General features: G+C 36.0%; 1 protein-coding gene across 1 annotated transcript in view; it reads left to right on the top strand.

The window, feature by feature from the left end:
* The window catches only part of NFXL1 (nuclear transcription factor, X-box binding like 1), a 47,891-nt gene that overhangs the window by 17,903 nt on the left and 9,972 nt on the right, over nt 1-20,016 (top strand). The window contains 6 exon segments of the mRNA XM_050338146.1: nt 1,175-1,196; nt 6,837-6,977; nt 8,515-8,681; nt 9,785-9,854; nt 17,159-17,263; nt 18,331-18,417. Of these exon segments, the coding sequence (XP_050194103.1) occupies nt 1,175-1,196; nt 6,837-6,977; nt 8,515-8,681; nt 9,785-9,854; nt 17,159-17,263; nt 18,331-18,417 (592 nt within the window).

Below are 20,016 nucleotides of genomic sequence, written 5' to 3'. Positions count from 1 at the left end.
TTGGTGCATTTTGTCTCTTCCAAGTTACTGGGGAAAAAATTAATTAAACAATATAGGACCCAGGTTGAAGAATTCTCTCTGCAACTGCTGTCGAAGTAGGATACAAAAACTAGCTACTACCATTTGACCCCAGTGATCCTGCTAGTTTTTTATGTGTCTGGTAATTCATCTGACACCATTACAGCTCAACTTGAATGCAAGTTTGCCATGGGGAATTCCTCACTCAGAGATTTAGTAGTTAAATGGCAGAAGGCAATCAGGCTGGCTGAGCAGTCTCCCCTTGCAGTGGAACAGAAGTGTGCTGCAATGGAATGCAGAGATCCTAGAAGCCCAATTAGCTGGGTATAGGAAGATAATTGTGGATATAAGGTAGCTGAGCTGTACTGAGTGAAGAACAGGCTTCTGTGCTGCATCTGCTGTTTCTTATACTAGGTGAAAGACTCATTGCTCTTGCTAGTATCCTGCTGTCCTAAAGACTATCTGTAGCTATTGTTAGTTATTTTGTGTCAGAGAAATTATCAGGGATTTTTTTAAAAATACTCTTCTAGAAATTTTTAGGAACTGATTTACAGGTATTTTAGCTTGAATATTCGTGATTATTTCATTACTCTCCCTTATAAGATATCAATACAGAAATCAGGGAGATGATATGAAATTAAAGTTAAAAAGAAAAAGATAGCTTTCGAAATAACTTGAGCAAAGGACTGATTTTGGTGTTTGAATGAGTCACTATTTAATACCTTCACAATTCAGACAGTGCAGGTTTTCTTACCTAGGAACAGCAGAGCAGAGAAACAGAGAAAACTGTAAACCTAAGAGTAGACTAGATAGCTCTTTGCAATAACTGATCACTGAAGTGATCTGTTAGTAGAGACAAAGGAGAAGATACTTGGAAGAAAAGCAGGTTATTTTCTAAAATAAGTTACTGATTTCATATACAGCTACAATTAATTTGCACATGAAACAGAATTTGAGATTGCCGTCATAAAACACAGCAATCAAAACAACTGTTGGAAAGGAGGAGGCATTGAGCTGCATAGACAGATGATTTTCTATTAGTTTGCACTTTTTAAAAATAGACTTGCATTAATTTTTGTGTGAAAAGCACTGTCACTGTTTTGAATCCCCTAAAGAAATACATGTTTTCTAAATCTGTGATTTTTCTCTTCAACAGGGAGTGTCTTGGACAGCATGAGGTGAGTCATGGAAACTGCCTTATAAAGTGAAATACGGCAGATAAAATTTTTCAGCCTGAAAAAAAGCATAAAAGAGAAATAATAGATTTTTTTATATGTATTTTTAAACCAATTAAATATCTTATCACAAGGGCTTACATATCAAAAGGTATTTCAGTTCCTTTTTGAAGAATATGTAACTAATTGAATTCATAGAATTTGTGAACAGAAATTTAGACTCATGATTTATGTAGCTATTTGTGTATTCTTGCAGTTGTTAACAATGTGTTGGAATGGTTTTGGGTGGCCTTTTTTATTAGATACTTCTGGGTTTTTTTCCCCTCATTTTATGGTTATTAATCTCTCCCTATCACACACTTTCCTTAGTGCTCCTTTAAACTGCTGTGTATATTCTAAAAGGATAAGGGACATAATATCATACTGGAAAATTTTCATGTGACTGGATCTAGGCAGACATTGATGAAATCAGACAGTATAGTAGAAACTTTAGTGTTATTTATTAGCTTGTCTTTTGATGAAAACTTTGCCTCTCTAGTTTTAGGTGAAGTCATTGTCTGTTTTGGCTTACATGAGAAGAAAATCTAATTGATGCTTAAATAATGATCATCATTATTCACAGTAATTTCTAAAAGTTATGAAATTTAAGGTCAACTCATTTTTCTTGATTTTAAAAGATGATTGCTAAACTAATTTAAAAAAAAAACTATTATGACTTTGTCTATTAGTATGTCTGGCATAAATTCACTATCAAAGTCCAACTAACAATATTATAAAAAAACCTAGAATCATTTTAAACCAGAAACAAATTCTAGAAAACAGTAAACACAAAAATATTTGAAGACACCTCCCTCTTCTTTTTTTTTTCTTTGACCTTCTTTAATAATCTCTTGGTATGCATTCAAATGATGGATCGGTTATGTTGTGGCAACATCTTCAAATGTTGTTACCAAAGTTCCTGTCTCCACACTCTGTTTGTGCAGCATATTTATTAACCCATCCAGGCTGTGAATGCAGCTTTGTAGCGCTCCTTTGCAGCTTGTCGGTTCCTAAAGAAAAATTTGCAATGGGAATGAATGAAAAGAACAACAGTGCCTATTTGTTTGTTGTTGAAACAGAGTGGGTGTTGGTTTTTTCTGCAGTGAAACTTATGGGTTAATTATCCAATATTTTATTGAGTGACATGGTTTTTGATAGGACATATGAAATCTCACCCGAACTTTCATGAATTTTTCTATAAACAGAATATAAGCTGTGGTGAATTGACCCAATATATAACTTGCTCTAGATTATGTTGCTGGTTTTGATACTGTTCAGTTGTACATGGTTGTGAAGTTTATGTCCCTCCACATAACAGAGGGTTAAACAGCATCCCTACTCTTATTAGAGAAAATGCTACCAATTACCACATACTTATTACTACTTATTTCATAATAATAATAATAATAATAATAAAAATTTATGTTGCATACTAGTCTTAGCAGAAACAGTCAATGGCTTTGGATCATGTTTTCTTTATGGATTAGAAAATAAATAAAAATCACAGTGAGCCTCAACTTTATTTAGATATTGATGCTACAAGACACTCTATTCTCTCAACCAGCAGATGGCAGTGCTGGCTTCCTGCTGAAGTGCAGCAGTTTCTGGAGTGGAATGAAATGTCCTAATCTTTGAGATTTTGATGGAAGTCAAGGAAGAGAATGACTTCTTAATGTGTGTGTGAAGGGGATGTTTGTAGTGTATTTTATGCACGTTGTATGTTTTTATGTTGTTCTGAGATCTCTGGAAAGAAAAAAATTAACATGTAATGTCTGTTCAGTGTTTTACAGCCACTTCGGCTCTTAACAAGTAATCTTAATTTACTTCAGTTAACATGAGCTTCCCTTCTATAATAGTTTCCAGCTCCTGATGGGATTTTCACTGGGAAACGTCAACTTTTCACAAGTGACAGAAGTAGCAATTTTCTCAAGCAAAATTTTGCTATGAGTAGGTGCTCAGTGCTGTGCTAAGTTACTAGGTATGTTGGTGTTGCTATACCTCCTATAATGGAGGAGATGGAAAGAAACTAGCAATGAAGCAGGTTACAGAGTTACCTTGTATTTTATTAGGATGCCTGCAGACAATGAGTAGAATAAAGATTAAAAGCAAACACCTTAGGACTTATATAATAAACAAATCTTCTTAGATTCCAAAGTATTTTTAAGGGATTGATTTAGTTTGAGCTCTTACATGTCCTGGCATTTAGAACAGGCAATTTATCACTTGAAACAATAGACTTAAAACTACTTTTCAGAAATATGATTCTGCATGATGTTTAAGCTAAAATAAGATTTCTTTTTGCTGAGGTCCACAGCATTTTTAAAAATAATTTTATTCTGCAAGTTTTGGTTGTTTTTACATATATTTTAAAATAAATAAATAACTCCTTAATTTTATATAGGTACGTTTTTAAAACAAGCAATTGATTTTGTTTCAGGTTGTATGTCAGAAAAATGACCTATCATCAACAGCTGACAACACTCCAAAAGGAAATCTTGACATTTTACCTTTTCTTAAAACTGTTACAAACATTGGCATTTCATAGCAGTGGTACACATATGCTCTTTCAAAGGCTTTTAAAATCAAATTATTCTAAATCCTTTTGTGGGAAACATTAATTAAAGCTGATACAAGGTAAATGCAGACAAAGAAGGAAATCTTAACTGGATATGATATTAATTTATCTGCTGTATATAATTCTCTTGTAGTGGCTTCATTAAATGTTCTATAGGAAGGAAGATACTCTGCTTTTGTTTCCTTGATGAGTGTTTTGAATATTGCAATTGATGTATCTGTTAATTGCTTTTATGCATTTGGGAGATTTCCTGGAAAGCTTCTGAACGTTGTCATGTCCTTTTTTCCTTTCCTTCCCTTCCCATTTTTTTCCTGCGGAAGACTTGTAGTATGAAAATTATGCCTTCTTATTTTCTTTTTTTTTCCTATTCAGCTTTCATTAAATACTTCTGGTTCTCATCTGCATTCTTTATTCTTCAGCTCATCAACCTCCTGGAGTTTGCGTCTTTTTTGATATTTGTCTTTGTAGCAAGAGCAGCAACCTCCATTCAGCCATTTCAGGAATGCATTCCAAATGTAGAAAGTACAGCTTTGCTCTACTTTGTCCTTTGGATTTTTTAGTAAGATCCACAACAAAATGACTTATTAAGAAATGGAAAAAAAAAAAAAAAGTCAGTTTAAATTAATTGAAATTCTTCAATTTTTTTGCTACACTGTCAATTGATTCCAGAAGACTGGTGTATCTTTTATTGGTCTCAAACTGAAGCTATGCTGGATGCAGCCAGAGGGCTGGGATATGCTCCCTGCAGTCAGCCATCTGAAAGCTGCCATTGTTGTCTGGCTGGCTTGCATGCTTCACTGTCCCTGGCTTTGTTCAACAGTGCCTCTCATCCGTGTACTTGAGGAATGCTACTGGAAGGGATACTCCTCTTCTGCCTAAGCGCTTCACTTTAACTGGAGTTCATGGTTGTGTCCTTATCTGATGGAAGGCTCAACTTCTGGTAGAAAGAAGTCTCATGAGCATTATGGAACAGTGCAACCATAGAGCTTATCTGCTGCTATTACTCTGATCTCCTATCTGATGCCTGAGGTGCAGCAGAGCCAGTAGTCATAAAAAAATGTGTGCCAATGGGGGAGCAAGGAAAGGTAGGGAAGTGGGCAATGGCAGGTTGTAATGTTTAGTACATCTGTTCTTTCATTCTTTTACCTTTCAGCTTCCTTGGACTACTTAATGTTGCTAGTGAAAGGTAGTTGTGGCTCTGAGGAGGAATATGGAGGAGAATGAGAAAGGGAAAGTGAAAAGCTGTGGTAATTGATGTGTGCTTACTGGGTATAGTACTATTTTCTACTTCAGACGATCATTTTATTACGCTTATTGCTGTCCTTTCCTCCTTTGGTCACCATAAACATAAGCCATCGGAGACAGTTGTGGGATGACTATGGAGTGCCAGTATGCACTAGGTATTCAGACTACTTACTGTGGTTGTATTAGTGCTTTAGCCAGCACTGGGTTCAGCCCTGACATAGGGATGTGAGAGTGATTGGATGTGATAGCGTCAAGGTTTTCTCCTCTAAATTTCATGCTTGATGTTCAACCTGCTGTACAGACTCTTGTTCAGTCTTGGAGGGTCAGGATGAGGAGTTCAGAAGTCTCGCAAATGAATTGGAGTTTGCAGTACCTTGATGTGGAGTAATATTTTTTAGTTGAAACCCAGAAGACATTTATCTAGGCAAGTGGATTCAAATCCTACTTTGTGTATTTTTGCTTTAGGATTGAGGTAAACCTACGTGGACAGTGCTGAAGGGAGGCTGTCTCTCACTCTGCCCCATGGGGCCGTCCTCTCTTATTTCAGTGCCTGTTTGTATGGTCAATCCACTAGCAAAAGACAAGAAATTTTTTCTATTAATTCCTTTTCTTCCATTTTGCTTATTTGAATTGTTTTGCTGTAAAAACAGATGTGTGGTAGGACGTGTTCCAAGTAAGCGGTAGGAGTGTGCAATGGGTATTGTAGAGTCGGAGGAGAGAAAAGGAAGGGGTACCCTGCAAAACTGTTCAGTCAGCTTAAGCTGCAACACAAAATCACACCCCTGGTCTAGTCAAAGTGAGTTATGTCACATTAACCTCTTGTGTAATAACATCACAAATAGTTTTTCTCTTCAAAGTGATCATGAAATTAAGAAAAAAAAATGAATTTTTTTGACAGCATCACAGAAACTAATGTTTTTTTCCATGTGAATATTACATAATGGTTGAAAAAATGGGAGCAGCAAGTTTCCTCTAATCTTTTGACATGGAGGAACTCGTACTATTCAAATTTAGAAAAGTGACCTAGCTAACCTGCTTAGGAGTTTACAGTCCATTTTGGTATTAATAAAGGTGAAAGTCTTCTAAGTAGATGCTCTGAATAGTACTAGAGAGTTAGTTAACTGGACTGTTAACCTCAAGTTAGAAAGTACGAATGTATCACAACACATTAAAATCTTAGTCCTGTCATGGTGCCATTTCTTCTTTTTACTACTCCTGGTAGTTACATTTGATGTAGTCATTCTTTGGTTTATAGAATTTCTGGCTTGCAGGTTGTTTTCTGTTTGTCAGACTGTAAAATATTTTGGGTGTATGATGACCATAATACAATTACCCCTGGGAAAGCAAATTGTAACTGTCTTCTGCAATAATGATAAAACAGTTTAGGAACCTTTAATGGAAGGTATGAGTTTAATTCATAAAGACAGGATAAAGCACACTAAAAGATTTGAGAATGTAATAGTCTGTTTAAAAAAAACCCAAACTGTGCTGCAAAAGTTAGCTTGTTTAATTAAGTGTGCTTTTTTATCTGGTGTAATCAGTGTAAAACAAATGTGTGTGTGGTTATATTATCTGGAGAGGAACTTAAATAATACTTCAAAAAAGACATCAAATAGAATTGGACTGGTGTTTTTTCTTTTAACAAAGATGCTTGAGAAGCAGAATTTCTCAGTAATGATCCTGTACCTCTGTGTGTATGTGTAGGTATCGTATCACACACAGTATCTGTGCAATGTGTGTATATATACACTGCATATCTGTATTCATTTATTTTTAACTTTTAGGTTAGTCCCTTACCCTGCCACTCTGCAAATCCCTACTCATGTAAAAGACACTGTGGGAGGCTTCTTGATTGCCAGAATCACACCTGTATGAAAGAATGTCATCATGTTACTAAATTGAACAGTAGTGCAGATGCAAAGAAGGTAGGTTAATTTCCTTTTTTTGTTTTTTTTTTTTTTTAATGTGTTTTATATGTTGTCTTCAGTTTTAAGTGGAAAATAAAGATTTTGCAGCTGGAAGACACAAGATCCCATTGGCATCCAAATCCCACTGGGAGACTTGCTTGTGTGGTGTTTCCATTGACGCTAATCTGTAGTTCCTTAGACTACAAAACGGAGACTATTTTATGTTTTGCAAGCTCTATATATTTTATGTTTTATGTTGACATACATTATTTTGATTAGATCGAAACCTTATATGACACTCTTGACAGGTCTCTTCTAAAGTTGTCTTTTGTAACTGTCAAGATCAAGTGAACTACTGATAATCCCTATATACAAATGCACTTGCAGCCTGTTGGGGCAAGTACTTACTGAGGAGACTGTAAGTAGGTTGAGGAGGCTAGCAGATCTTTAGGACAGAGCACTGGGAACGTTGCAGAGTTGCTGAAGACTTTTTAAAGCACTGCAGTGATATAGTCATGTTTATTCAGCGTCTACAAGAAACTGCCATGTATGCAATTAAGAAGCTGTGGGTGTTAGTTCTTGAAGATAATCTGAAACAACAAAAAATTGAAAATTGTTCAGGTTTTGGGTAGTCAAAACCACATAGTATGTGGCTTGAGAGAGTGATGATTTGAAGGAAAACAGCTTTTTAAGTTTTTTTAAGCATTGCTTTAGAAAAAGTTTCCACATGCGTTCTCTGGGCATTTAGAAAACTGAGGAGCATTCAGTTGGGTATAAAGATATTACATTTTACTTAAATAGGATATCCCCGTGGATTCCAATCCTGGAAGTGGTGGTGTTTTCATCTAATAACTGTATATACTATAGCTACCATATTACTCTATTAATGATTGTGGAACTTTTATCTGAGGAGTACAGGTTGTTGGTGCAACTGGTGGAACAGTAATCTGTAGCAATTGAGCAACATCAGTAAATACTGAGAGTGACAGTTAAGCATCTCCAGTTATGATGGTAAGAGGCTGTCTGCCCACTGCTTCGCTTAAGCCAATTAAAACGTGAATGAGTCAGGACTATTTCTAGCTCTGTCTTGAATGAGGCAATACATTCTCAGAAAATGGAAGCCTGTGTACCTGCAAAGCATGGGTAAACCTCATTTCTCAATTTTCTTCAATTTTTTATGAACTCTAGTTGTTTTTGACCTTTAGAGCTTTTGTTCTGTTGTTTTGGTAGACTAAATTGCAGGTGTAGTCAGGGCTGATTAAATTTCTTGCTTATTTGTCTGAGTGGAGATTTTTCTGTCTGGAATTTAGGTTTGTTCTGCATGTTGTGTTAGCAACTGTTGCAGAATGTTAAATGTTGTATTACAGTTTTCTATATGTTTTTAATTGCTGTTGTTTTTCTTATATATGACACTTATATATGACTGGAATTTCTACTCTGCTTTTCAAAAATGTATTTTACACCCCAACTCTTTCTTCTGTATAAGAGCTTGTTAATGACATCTCACAAACAAATGTTTTTCACTTTCTTTAGTACTTTGTTTTCATTTTGCTAGGCGGGTCCAGAATGTTCACAGTGTGAAGAGGAGTGTACCAAGCCCCGACCATCTGGCTGTCCTCACCGATGTGTTTTGCCCTGTCATCCAGGGGATTGCCCATCATGTCTTCAGATGCTTAAAATAAAGTGTCACTGTAAACTATCAGTACTGTATGTTGAATGCTTGTAAGTGTCAGAACACAACCCAACTTTTCATTTGAATGCTACTAACTGGAAACGATTTGAAATGTCTGGGGATAGGAGCTACGGCAAGTTAAAAAATTTCTCTTGAAGATTGTAATTAGTAATATAATGGTTTTTCTATTTAAATGTTGCCAGTTTTATTGGTATTAAAGAGCCCCTGGTGGTCTAGTGGTAAGGGCACGGCGCTATCACCGCCGAGACCCGGGTTCGATTCCCAGTCAGGGACACTCCCGGGCAGATGGAGCTCGTTAGCAATCCATCTACGTCCTAAGGACCTCGCTGCCACCGTCCAAGCTCGCTTGGCCCCGGCAGATGAACCTTAGGATTAAAGGGTGGGCTCAGTTCCGTGCACACTGTGTCTCACCTAAAAAATCCAATGCGCAGGCTGGAAGGTGTAAAGACCTTCCCCGGATCTTCGCTCGCGAAGACTGGCCATTATTTATTATTATTATTGGTATTAACTAAAATTACTGTAAATGCATGGAGTCTCATGAACAGAAATTATTTTGATAATGTTTTTATAATACAGATAATATTTTGAATTATGCAAATATTATAGTAATTAATGTTTGTTCTATGCTTCTTTTAGAGTATGTGAAGAAGAATTTTATAACAAGAATTAGAATTAGTGATGTTAGTGTAAAAGGTCTTTGCAATTAATTGCAAATAGTATGTCCTTTAGATACAGGAATTGTCCTGCAATTTCTAGCTTTTCTAATGGGAAAACTCCTTAATAATTTGTACACTTTTAAAATCATTTGTGTGTGTGTGCATAGAGGATAAGCTAGGCTTTATAAAATATAAGATGGAACTTGTGGATTTAAGCACTGTCTTTTGTGTATTGCTCTGAAAATATTCATCATATGCAAGTATGTTCTCCTTTGCTCATTTTATTTTGAGTACCTCAAGTCCTCTAAATTTATGTGGGTTTGTCTGTAAAATAGGTTTATATTAGTCGCACAGGATGTGGACAAATGAGTTTACTTTTCTTTGCAGTGAGATATACTTAAAATGTACCCCTAATTGTATTGACTGTTGTTGGGTTTAAATTGGAAATTATCACAAATACATCTTTCCTTTTACAGAAAGCTAACATGTGCTGATTTAAAAGAAAAGGAGCATCTTATTTCCTGCAAAAATCAGTGCCCCAAAGAGGTAACCCATATTAACAAAGAAATACTTGATTTGATCGATATGTCGGATCTTGTGGATATAGACCAAGCAAACTAGAGAAGCTTAGTCTAAATGAGTATGCTAAATGATAGATGCAAAGGTGGTTAGTGAACTGTACTTGGAAGATGTTTGGAGGCTGTTCAATTAGGAAAAATATTGAGAATTGAACTTGCTATTGTTCTCATCTAAGTGCAGGTCTAGCAATCCCTGTCTGTGCAACAATTTGGGGGCAAAGGGTTTTTATACTTAATAAGGGAGATGAGCTAATAATGCTCTGGTGTGTTAGTGAAATAGATGTTAAGTAGTGTGAAATGGAAGACAAGGCAGTTAATCTCTCTACTGTATCTGGGTGTATTTAAAGGGCTGTGAAGAAGAGAAGAATAATATCCTCATGGTATGATGTTTAGACTATGCACCAATGAAAATCGGCATCTGTAAGGAAGATTCCTGTTGAATACTGCTGTTGAGTAGTAAAGCTTGTGGAGCAGGGCAGGAAGTGGTTGGAGAAGCTTCTGAATTTTCATCAGTAACAGCTTAGACATGTTTCAGGATTTGTCTTAAAGCAATGTTAAACACAATTGGACATGAGGGGTGGATCAAATGATTTTGTGCTTGTTGTCCCTTCCAGTGCTGTTGTTATGTGCTACTCATGTGCTTTCAGAAATCTGTGCATGATTTTATGTTTGTTTTTCAGTTGTAATTAGCTGTGGTGGGAGTGACAGCCCTTTCCTCATTCCATGTCCCACTGTAGGGTTATAAAATGTATAAAGGGGAAAAACAGGAATAGTCAGGAATATTTTGGAAAGGGCTTCCACTGCTAAACCCTCCAGAATTTCTGATAAATTCTTCTCTGCAATAAAAATGCTTGTACTGAAGAAAATATTTTATCCCTTAATCACTGTTTTGTTGATGTGATTTGGCCTTTTACTGTGTAGCTGAGTCTCTTTGTCTCATAATTCAATGGCACTTATAAAGGCTTTGATTTGACCCATTCTCCTTCCCTGATTCCACTCAGTCCCCATATGCTGGATTACTTAGGATGTTCTCTAGTCTGAGATCTCTGCCTTCTTACCAATATAATAAATGTAGGTTCAAAACTTTTCTATTGTTTCATTATCTTCCAGTGTCAGAAACTTGACATTTGAATCTTTGCCTTTATTAGAAGTCTTTTTTTGCTTTTGAGTAAATGTATAAATTCACAGGATTCCTGCTGCTTTCCCAGCAATGTCTGTTTCTCTACTTTTCAGACAAGGTTGTGTTAACCCCAGCAGGAAGGCTGTGCTCTTGTGCTCTGTGCCTACTTGTATCTTCTGCTTTTTGCCCTTGTAGATGCCTATCTTTTTCCTGTAAATGAATGTGCCTGTCACAGTTTTCTCATCTGGATGTCTGAAAGCCCTCTTCCTGGTGAGGGAACACTGAGATATTATTTTATTGTCCATTTACCTCTTAATTTTGTCCTTTCACATCCCTTTCTGTTACTCTGGTTTTATTTGCTCCAAGATTTCTCCTCTTTATTTTCAAGAGTGCTTATAATCTCTTATCATAAACTATGTGTTCTGTACTTCAGCTTCTCTACAAAGATTTTTTTCTCCCATATCTTATCTTTGATTAATGTAACTTGTGATATTTCTAGACATATTCCCCAGACTCATTCTGGGATTTAAAATCCACCTAATAGCAGTCCAGGATTCTAGCTTCCAGTTCAGAATTGCCCTGTTCCACAGATGATGTCCTTTTAACTTATATCAACTAAAGTGAATTGATGGGAAAGAAAGCTTAGGGAAACAGTCTGTGTTATTTTTATAAAGCTTTAACTTAACTGCGAGGTCCTTATTTCAGTAATTGTCTTGGAAAATAAGGTTTTCTGCACCTTCTGCTATGCAGAGAATCATTTTAGTGTAATTGATGATGTAAAAATGCATACTTTTCCCTTCCTGTGATTCTAGCTCTAACTCTTACTGTCTTTGATAAAACACAGAAGTTATTAGTACCTTCCTGCTTCAGTAGTTCATATCTTTGTGTTACAGTTCATCCTGCTTTCTTCAGATCCTACTTTAGTAACTTGATGTGTACAGTATGAGGATTTTACCATTTTTTTTCCTAAAATATCTGTTTCCATTTCTCTGAATATTAAACAGTGATAGGGATGTTTTGTCTGTTTCTGTTTTATAAGTGTACAATATTTGTCTGCAACTTAGAGAAAATCAACTAATTGTATCATAATATAAATTATACCGGTAGTTCTCTTTTAAAGGAATAATTGATAAACACAATTTAAAGGAGCAACCTTAACAGACATCACCCTGCCACTGCCACCACCCTCCCAAGCAAATCTAGGTCAACCCCATTTTACTCTTTGTAAGTTTTTGTCTCATAAGACAAGAACTTACAAATACCTTGACCAATTTAGAGTGTTTGAAGTTTACGAATCTAATATGTCTGCCCAAAACTAAAATGGAAGTGTTTTATGTACAGTTTTGGCAACCTCAAGTAAATTTCAAATTCAAAAAATAGTGTTTCCTGAGAATTTTCTTACTTGATGTCAGAAACTGACCCTGGGTCATTAGTAGAGCTCAGTGAAGTTGATGTTTGCTAAAAATCAGTGTGCACTGTCACTCAAAGCTTACCATAGTGCAACTTGGTTAATGGAAACTGCAATAGACAGTGTGCTACCATATTTGATTTACAGGTACCACGATACATTTGGGGATAAAGAAAAGTAATTATATTGCCTGGTGCCTTGAAAAAAATGCTACAAGAACGTTAAAATCTTGAAAGTTTTTATACTTTTGTTTTGGCTATGGCAGTATAAAACTATAAAAGTGACTTCTAGCATTATATGATACAGCCCCCATTTTCTTTTTACTTTAGGGAGAAGCAGTGTCTTTGATATTACCACAGCTGTTAGATGAGATCCTTTAATTAAAAAGTTAATTCTCTTATTTGGTAACAATAACAAAATATCCTCTTGAAGGAAATTTAATTTGTTTTTAATCAGGGTGATTAAATTCTTATGATCATGCTTGCAGATGTTTTGAGACAATTCTTACATAGAAATTTTAAGTGTCAGTTTTCATTGTTTATGTATTCCTGTCAGTATTTGCGAATCCGTGTTCAACACTTTATTCGATTTAGTTAGTATTTCTTAACAAAATAACTATACCTTCTACTTTTACTGTGCACTTTACTACTGTCTTGATATGAAGTATGGGACCCCACTGTGATAAATTTATTTTAGCATCATAGTGCAGTAGAGACGATGTTATTTCTTCCCCTGTACTCGGCACTGTTGAGGCTGCACCTTGAATCCTGTGTTCAGTTTTGGGCCCCTTGCCACAAGAAAGACATGGAGGTGCTGGAGCCTGTCCAGAGAAGGGCAATGAAGCTGCTGAAGGGGCTGGAACACAAGTTATATGAGGAACGGCTGAGGGAGCTGCAGAAAAGGAGGCTCAGGGGGGACCTCATCACCCTACAATTACCTGAAAGGAGGTTGTAGCAGGTGGGAGTCCAGTTTCTTCTCACAAGTAATAAGTGACAGGACAAGAGGGAAACAGCCTCAAGTTGTGCCAGGGGAGTTTTGGATTGGATACTTGGAAAAATATCTTCACTGAATGAGTGATCAGGCACTGGAGTAGGCTGCCCAGGGAAACGGTGGAGTCACCAATCCCTGGAAGTGGAAAAAAAAATGTGTGGATGTGGCATCTGGGGACATAGTTTAGTGGTGAACTTGGTAGTGTCAGGTAAAGGGTTGGACTCATTGATCTTAAAGGCCTTTACCACCTTTAATGATTCTATGATTTTCTAAATTTTAGGAGTAGGCATATCTTTTAGGGTTTTTTAATAAATTAATGAAGCGTTCTGGAAATAAAATTTAATGCTGTAAACCCACCGTGCAAATATATGTGGGCTGCAAACATTTTTTTGGAAGTCAAAAAATTCTCTTTTGTACTTAGTTTTTGGGATTGCTACTCAAAAGTGCTGTTTTCTGTACTAACAGGTTATTTTCTTTATTATCAGATGTGTACTAACAGGTTGTATTTTTTACCTTCTGTCAGAGATCAGTTAAGCCTCCATAGATATTGATGGGTTTTACCATCATCAGATATAATGTTGATTTAAATGCATTGACTATGGGGAAAATACTTGTAGGATATTTTGGGAGTTTCTTTTCAGTGAATTAAATCTCTTCTTTTAAAGGCCTTGCCATAGCAAGCATAAAGCCTGTTCATTTTTGCCTTCAGTCCACAAGCTATTGACAAGGTATCTTGTATAGTAGAAGGGGATCTAAGGGGGCACACACTTTCAGTTTTAGCACCAATTAGTTCAGTATGGAATTTAAAAACAAGCAAAAAAAAATCCATCCCATTACATTTTTTTTTCAGCAGAAGCAGCGGAATGATTGCTTTTGTTTTCTGAGATCATGGGTAAATGTTATTTTGCCATGCATTTTACTCTGCTTCTCTTGACATTTCTTTAATGTTGGTTTTGCATTGGAGGGAGTAAAAAAAAAGTTTTCCTACCAGCTTCATTCTTGTCCTGCATCCGTGTAGATGTGAACTGTGTAGCTCTATGAAGGGAACTAGATGTGTACATTTGTATTTCAGTATTGGAATTTTGCTCTAATGGTGTAGTTGTACCTGGAGGTTGAGGTGAGGGCTACTGTCTTGAATTTGCAGCTCTGACATGTCAGTTATAAGACTGTTTGTTTGGGCTTTGCCACTATTAATGAAAATGTGCCTAATGAGAACAGAAGAGTAATCTGGAAGTAATAGTTCTAGCCATGGCTTGCTCTGGCCAGCTTGAGATGACTTGCAGATGAGACTAGACTGAGTTATTCTGTATGATTCTCTTAGACAGAGAGCCAGAAGGGCCCTCCTACTGCACAGAGGTCATGCAGTAGTAAATTGGTTTTGCAGAGATTGTGGTCACTAGTGAGAAGGCTCCATGTTCTGGCTGGTAGTCTGACTTTGGTGGCATACAAAGTTAAAGACAAGTTTCTTCCCTCATCTTTCCAAAATAAGGCAAAATAATTTTTTTATTTCAGGCAAAAATATTTGCCGATGATCAGCTGTACCTGAAAGAAAACTAAATTCCTTCTTTGATAAGGTGACTGGTTTATGTGTTTTTCCCTCCAGATAAAGCGACTAGATTAGATCTATGTGAGACTTCAGCAGAGCAAGTGAGTCAATGCTGCTCAGTGAATATGTAGTTCAGATACAGGAGAGGTTTAATACAAGGATGAAGGTGGGCTAAAGAAAACAACTGTCTGTATTTGATTTTTTTTTTTTAAAAACACCCCCAAAAACCCCAAAACAACAACAAAACTAAAGCAAAAGTTGAAGCAAGAGATATTAACAATAAGGAAGGCTTCCCAAGGACTGAACTGACACTTGACCTTTCATTGTTTTCAGTAGTGACCTTGGCACCAAATAAGCATTGGAATTTTCTGATGAAAATCTGCACAGGGTTGTCAGTATGTGAGAATTGAGGAAGTGCATCTGCAGAACACATGTATTTGGGTCATGATGCAGGAAAAAAACGAGTTAGACCATGCATGTGAAGCTAATAGTAAGTTTCCAAGAAACAGCAGAAATTCTTATTGTCACAGCATGATTTGCTGGAGACAAATGCAAATGAGACGTCAAGATATATTGGGGAAGATACTCTAGTAAAAATGAGGTGCAGTTAGGGCATTGTACAAAGACCTTCCTGCTGAGATGTCATTTGGAATATTACATGCACTTCTGGCTATGTATTCAAGAAACATTGATTTAAGCTGGTTGAAATTCAATGAAAGGAATACTATGGAAATAAAGAGCCTTTTATGAAAGGGCAGTAGAGAAATATTTCAATATGAGAATAAGAACTAAGGGGCTTAGACTGGCTAGAACAAATCTAAAAAATTCAAAAAAACTTGTGCATCTCTTGGTGAGATGTGCATCTCTCCTTAGCAAAACAGTAGAATGGGGTTAGAAGGGGAACTGTTTTCATGGTAAGACTTCATCCAGTCCTGGAAGGATCATAGGAGTTGCTTGCTTGTAGGAAGACTGGACTTCAGGACTGAGCGTGGTGACTTGGATGTTCCTCCTAAGCCTGTATGAAATGTGCTGAAACAGTCACTAAAAAACCTGAGCCTAAACTACAAAGTATGTGTCAGTGTAATGATAGTTTGTAGTGGTCATGGACATGAAAACATGGATATCTTCCATAATTTTTAGTTGGAAAGTTTCATGTTCTGTTTAGGTATGTGTTTCATGATGCTAGCTCAGATGTTGAGCCAGTTGCTGTGGACTTCTGAGATTCAGATTTACTAATCAAGGTGTATACACCTGAGTTTCATAACCATGTATGAACTACTCAACTGTCTCAAAAATATATGTTTTACAGCATTTTCCAAGTTGTGTTAATCTCTTGATGACAACAAGGAGGTGAAATTTCACTTCTAATAAAGAACACTGTCTAATGCTATTTTAGTTCCTGGATTTAAAGCTATCTCTGTAAATCAGTTGTTTAGATGTCTCCTGTGAGCTTCCATCTTCAATTATAAACAGTACTGGGTTATGTAATTGAAAATGAAAAATTGTTATTATGAAGATTTCTTATGGACATGTGTATGAGCAAGGGATATTTTCAGTTAAGTCTTTAACAGTGAAAAAAGTTTGCTTACTTTCTTGATGTATTTTTATCTAATATAGTGCTGGGAGCACTGCTACATTCTTATCAGTCAGCATATATAAGTTATTAACTCAATTCTTAATGCAGTTATGGAATGATAATATTTTTTTTATAAGTGTTAAAAATCATATTGGCAGTAAAAAAAGGCTTTATCTCTCAGATGGCAGAAATGGGATAATCTACCAAATGCAGAAATTTAGGATTTTGTGAATTTTTGGACATTATAAGAATACTGATGACCTGTATTTTAATTATGCATAGTTCAGATGATTCTTGCATGCAGAATTTCTTTTGCAGTGTTTTTGCTTCTGATTCTTTCCTTTTTCTTTTATTACTCTGTCTAATCTACAGATAGCTACAGTACACTTAATTTCAGTTTTCAGGGGTTTTTTACCTTGTCTATTTGTATTCCCCCCACATACAGATAGCTAGGGTAATTGTAAGCATTGCTGTGGAGGTGACTGCTCTTGAAACATTTGAAAGGAGAAACGGTTTTTTAATCAAGCTGTGCCAATAAAAGAGACATTGTTCTATAGGAACTGAAGTACAGTAAATAACAAGCAAATTTTTATTGATGTGGGAGTTTAATTTGCGTGTTTTGTTCTTTATAGTTGCCCTGTGGTCACCGATGTAAAGAGATTTGTCACTCAGGTAGCTGTCCTCTGAACTGTAACCAGAAGGTTAAACTCCGATGTCTCTGTAAGAGACTGAAAAAGGTAAATTTCTAAGTTGCAATTTGAGAAGGACGTGTATATTTTTTACATGTTCCTGGTCTTGTATGGATGACTTTTGGGGATGGTGCAGATTAGAATAGGCCCAGTTACTCTAGTAGAGCTGTAACAGTTCACATCAGCTGACAGTCTAGGCTGCTATATCAGAATATTCACTAGAGAATATACAATCTTGTTAATTCTAGCATATGATAACTGCCTGACTTAAAATAGCTTTAGCTTTGAGTACATTTATATTTTTGTAGCTTTATGAGAAGACCAGTCAGATGACCTGGAGTGATTTGAGGAAAACAAATTATATTTCTCTGGTGATACTGGGAAAGTTTATATAAGTTGGAACTAGCACAGATGTTGTGAAATGGAAACTGATTTAATCAGTTTAAGGTTCCCTGTAAACCTAAAGCAAGTAGGGCCATCAGCACCCTTAGTTTCTAACAAAGATAAGAACAAAGTAATGAAACAAGTTTACTGTAGTTATATATAATTATGAGGGGAACAACAGAAATTGATGAGAAATCTTGACAAATAATTATAACTTGATGGAAAAAAAAACATAATCTGGCTTAATGAAAAGGCATTTAAATTATTTTTCTGGACCCAGTTAACTTCCAAGTGTTCCAAACAGGGTCCAGTTCCCTGAATTCTCAGGCTTCTCCAAGACATGTCTTGTGCATCCTGAAGTCTTGCAGATGGGGTGTTTAGCAGGGGAAAGGATGACATTTACAGAAAAAGTGCTTAAAATGGATCAGTCTCTGCTTACAGTTAACCCTCTTTTTTTTTTTTTAATTTCTTCAATATTAGGAGAAGGGGAGAAAGTGTGAATGAGAATTACTTAATTTTTTCCCTGCTGACCAGATCTTCCCCTGTAATCTGAACCAGTTAAGAGAATGTATATGAAATGACTAAGGCTCTGAATGGGAACTCATTCTGCCAGAGGTCCAGAAGGTTATCTTATTTTGTCTCAGGCAAACAAGTGAGACATAAAGAAATGAACGTTATAGCTAAAATTTTATATAGGAAAATGATTATAAAAGACAAATTATTCTTTACAGGAAATACAGTGCAGCAAGATACAAGAAGGCCAGGTTTCACTGGAATGTGATGCATTATGCAAGGAAATAAAGCGGAAAGCATCTGAGGTAATGTATCTGTTGTAGCTATAATTTCTTCTCAGTGCTTCAAGAAAAGTAGAAAAAATGAACACAATTATTTTTTAAGGCAATCGCAACAAAAACTACATCGTAAGTGGATATGGTATTGAATAGCAGCTATTTTTTCAGACTTGCATTTGTGAACAGTGTTAATTAGCTCAATGAAATACTATTTTAAATTATATTCTGCTTTTTAGTTTTTTTTCTTTTAGTTTGTTGGAACTGATTCTTTCCTCTTTCACTGAGAACAAGTGATGTTTAGTGGTAGTAAAATAGTCTTTAGTGATGATTAATGTTGTAAGATTAGGGTCAGGCTGCTTCAGAGGACATTGTTAGATCTCTAGTGAAAGTTTTGCAGCCACTGGATGCTCAGCTTGTCCAGCATAGAGTGTAATCCTGCCACACTGTATTAGGTACACTGTACCAGAAGAATGGAGAGTTTTCACCAATTGCAGAATACTTTTTAGTCTGCTGTAAATGTGACTTCTCCCTAGTTCTGCTGTTTTATGACATGAAGAAATTGCTGCATGCTGTCACACAGAGGGACAAAATATCAACCTTGTTCTTATAATAAGCCTTTTATAAAAATGTAAACAAAAAGAATTGGTGCATGACTTGCTTGGTTTTTATCAGGTAAGTATTAGATTTGGTAAATGTACAAGCCAAAAACTCAGTGGGTAAAGCTGAATTTTGTCTACTTCTGCTCGGATTTTCAGGGTTGATTGACAAGTTCTAACAAGTACCACATAGACTAAATCCTGCAACTTTGCAAGCAGGTCAAATGCTAAAACTCTTGAGAGATGCTCTTAGAAAATTCCAATCATAACAAACAGTTCCAGTAAGAGTGTGAAGATAAGTTCACAGGATACAGAGTCGTTCATTAAAGCAAGGTGAACTCACAACAGACTGCAAGAGCTGGAACACAGCAGCGTGTCTCAGTGTGGTGTAGTGTCAGCTGCAGTTTTACTTCAGCCGATACTACTGCCAGTTTCTCACCCTGAGGTTACAATCCACAGGGAGGAATGGTCTAATGCAATGAGAACATGGCTAAAAGTTTCTACTATAAGCAATACTGAATGGCATAACCTAGCTATGTGTACTTTGCTTACAGAAGAATATAGTTTTACTTTTTAAGAGGGTGGTTTATGCGAAGTAATAAAGTTCTATTTATGTTCTTACTAGGCACGTTCTTGTAACCTGTGTTGACTTACCATGCAAATGACATACTAGAATGGTCTCCTACTATATGCACTTGACAAAAGTAGTTTATTGTGTCTTACTTTCTAACATGTCCAGACTGGAAAAAATCTTATAAAAACTCCAGACATTTAGAGAGATAAATGTGCACAATTGCAAAACAAACATGAATCTGTGAAAACAAAGTGCATTAATTCTTAATAAAAATTTTCATGTCTGGGACTTAGTGAGTATGCACTTCAGAGGAATTGTATCTTTTTCTGTACATTTTATTAAAGAGATAGTTCTAGAAATGTTTTTCTATACTGTGATTATAATGGTTAAGGTTTCCTCTACCTATGTATGTTATTCCTATGTATCTTTTACAAATATGACCACACCAGTGTAAAA

The sequence above is a fragment of the Myiozetetes cayanensis genome, unplaced genomic scaffold, assembly GCF_022539395.1.
Source record: "Myiozetetes cayanensis isolate MyiCay16 unplaced genomic scaffold, myiCay2020 scf7, whole genome shotgun sequence".
In the NCBI taxonomy this organism is placed as follows: domain Eukaryota; kingdom Metazoa; phylum Chordata; class Aves; order Passeriformes; family Tyrannidae; genus Myiozetetes; species Myiozetetes cayanensis.
Note: the sequence above shows the minus strand (reverse complement) of the source record. Positions and strands in the feature narration are given on the sequence as shown.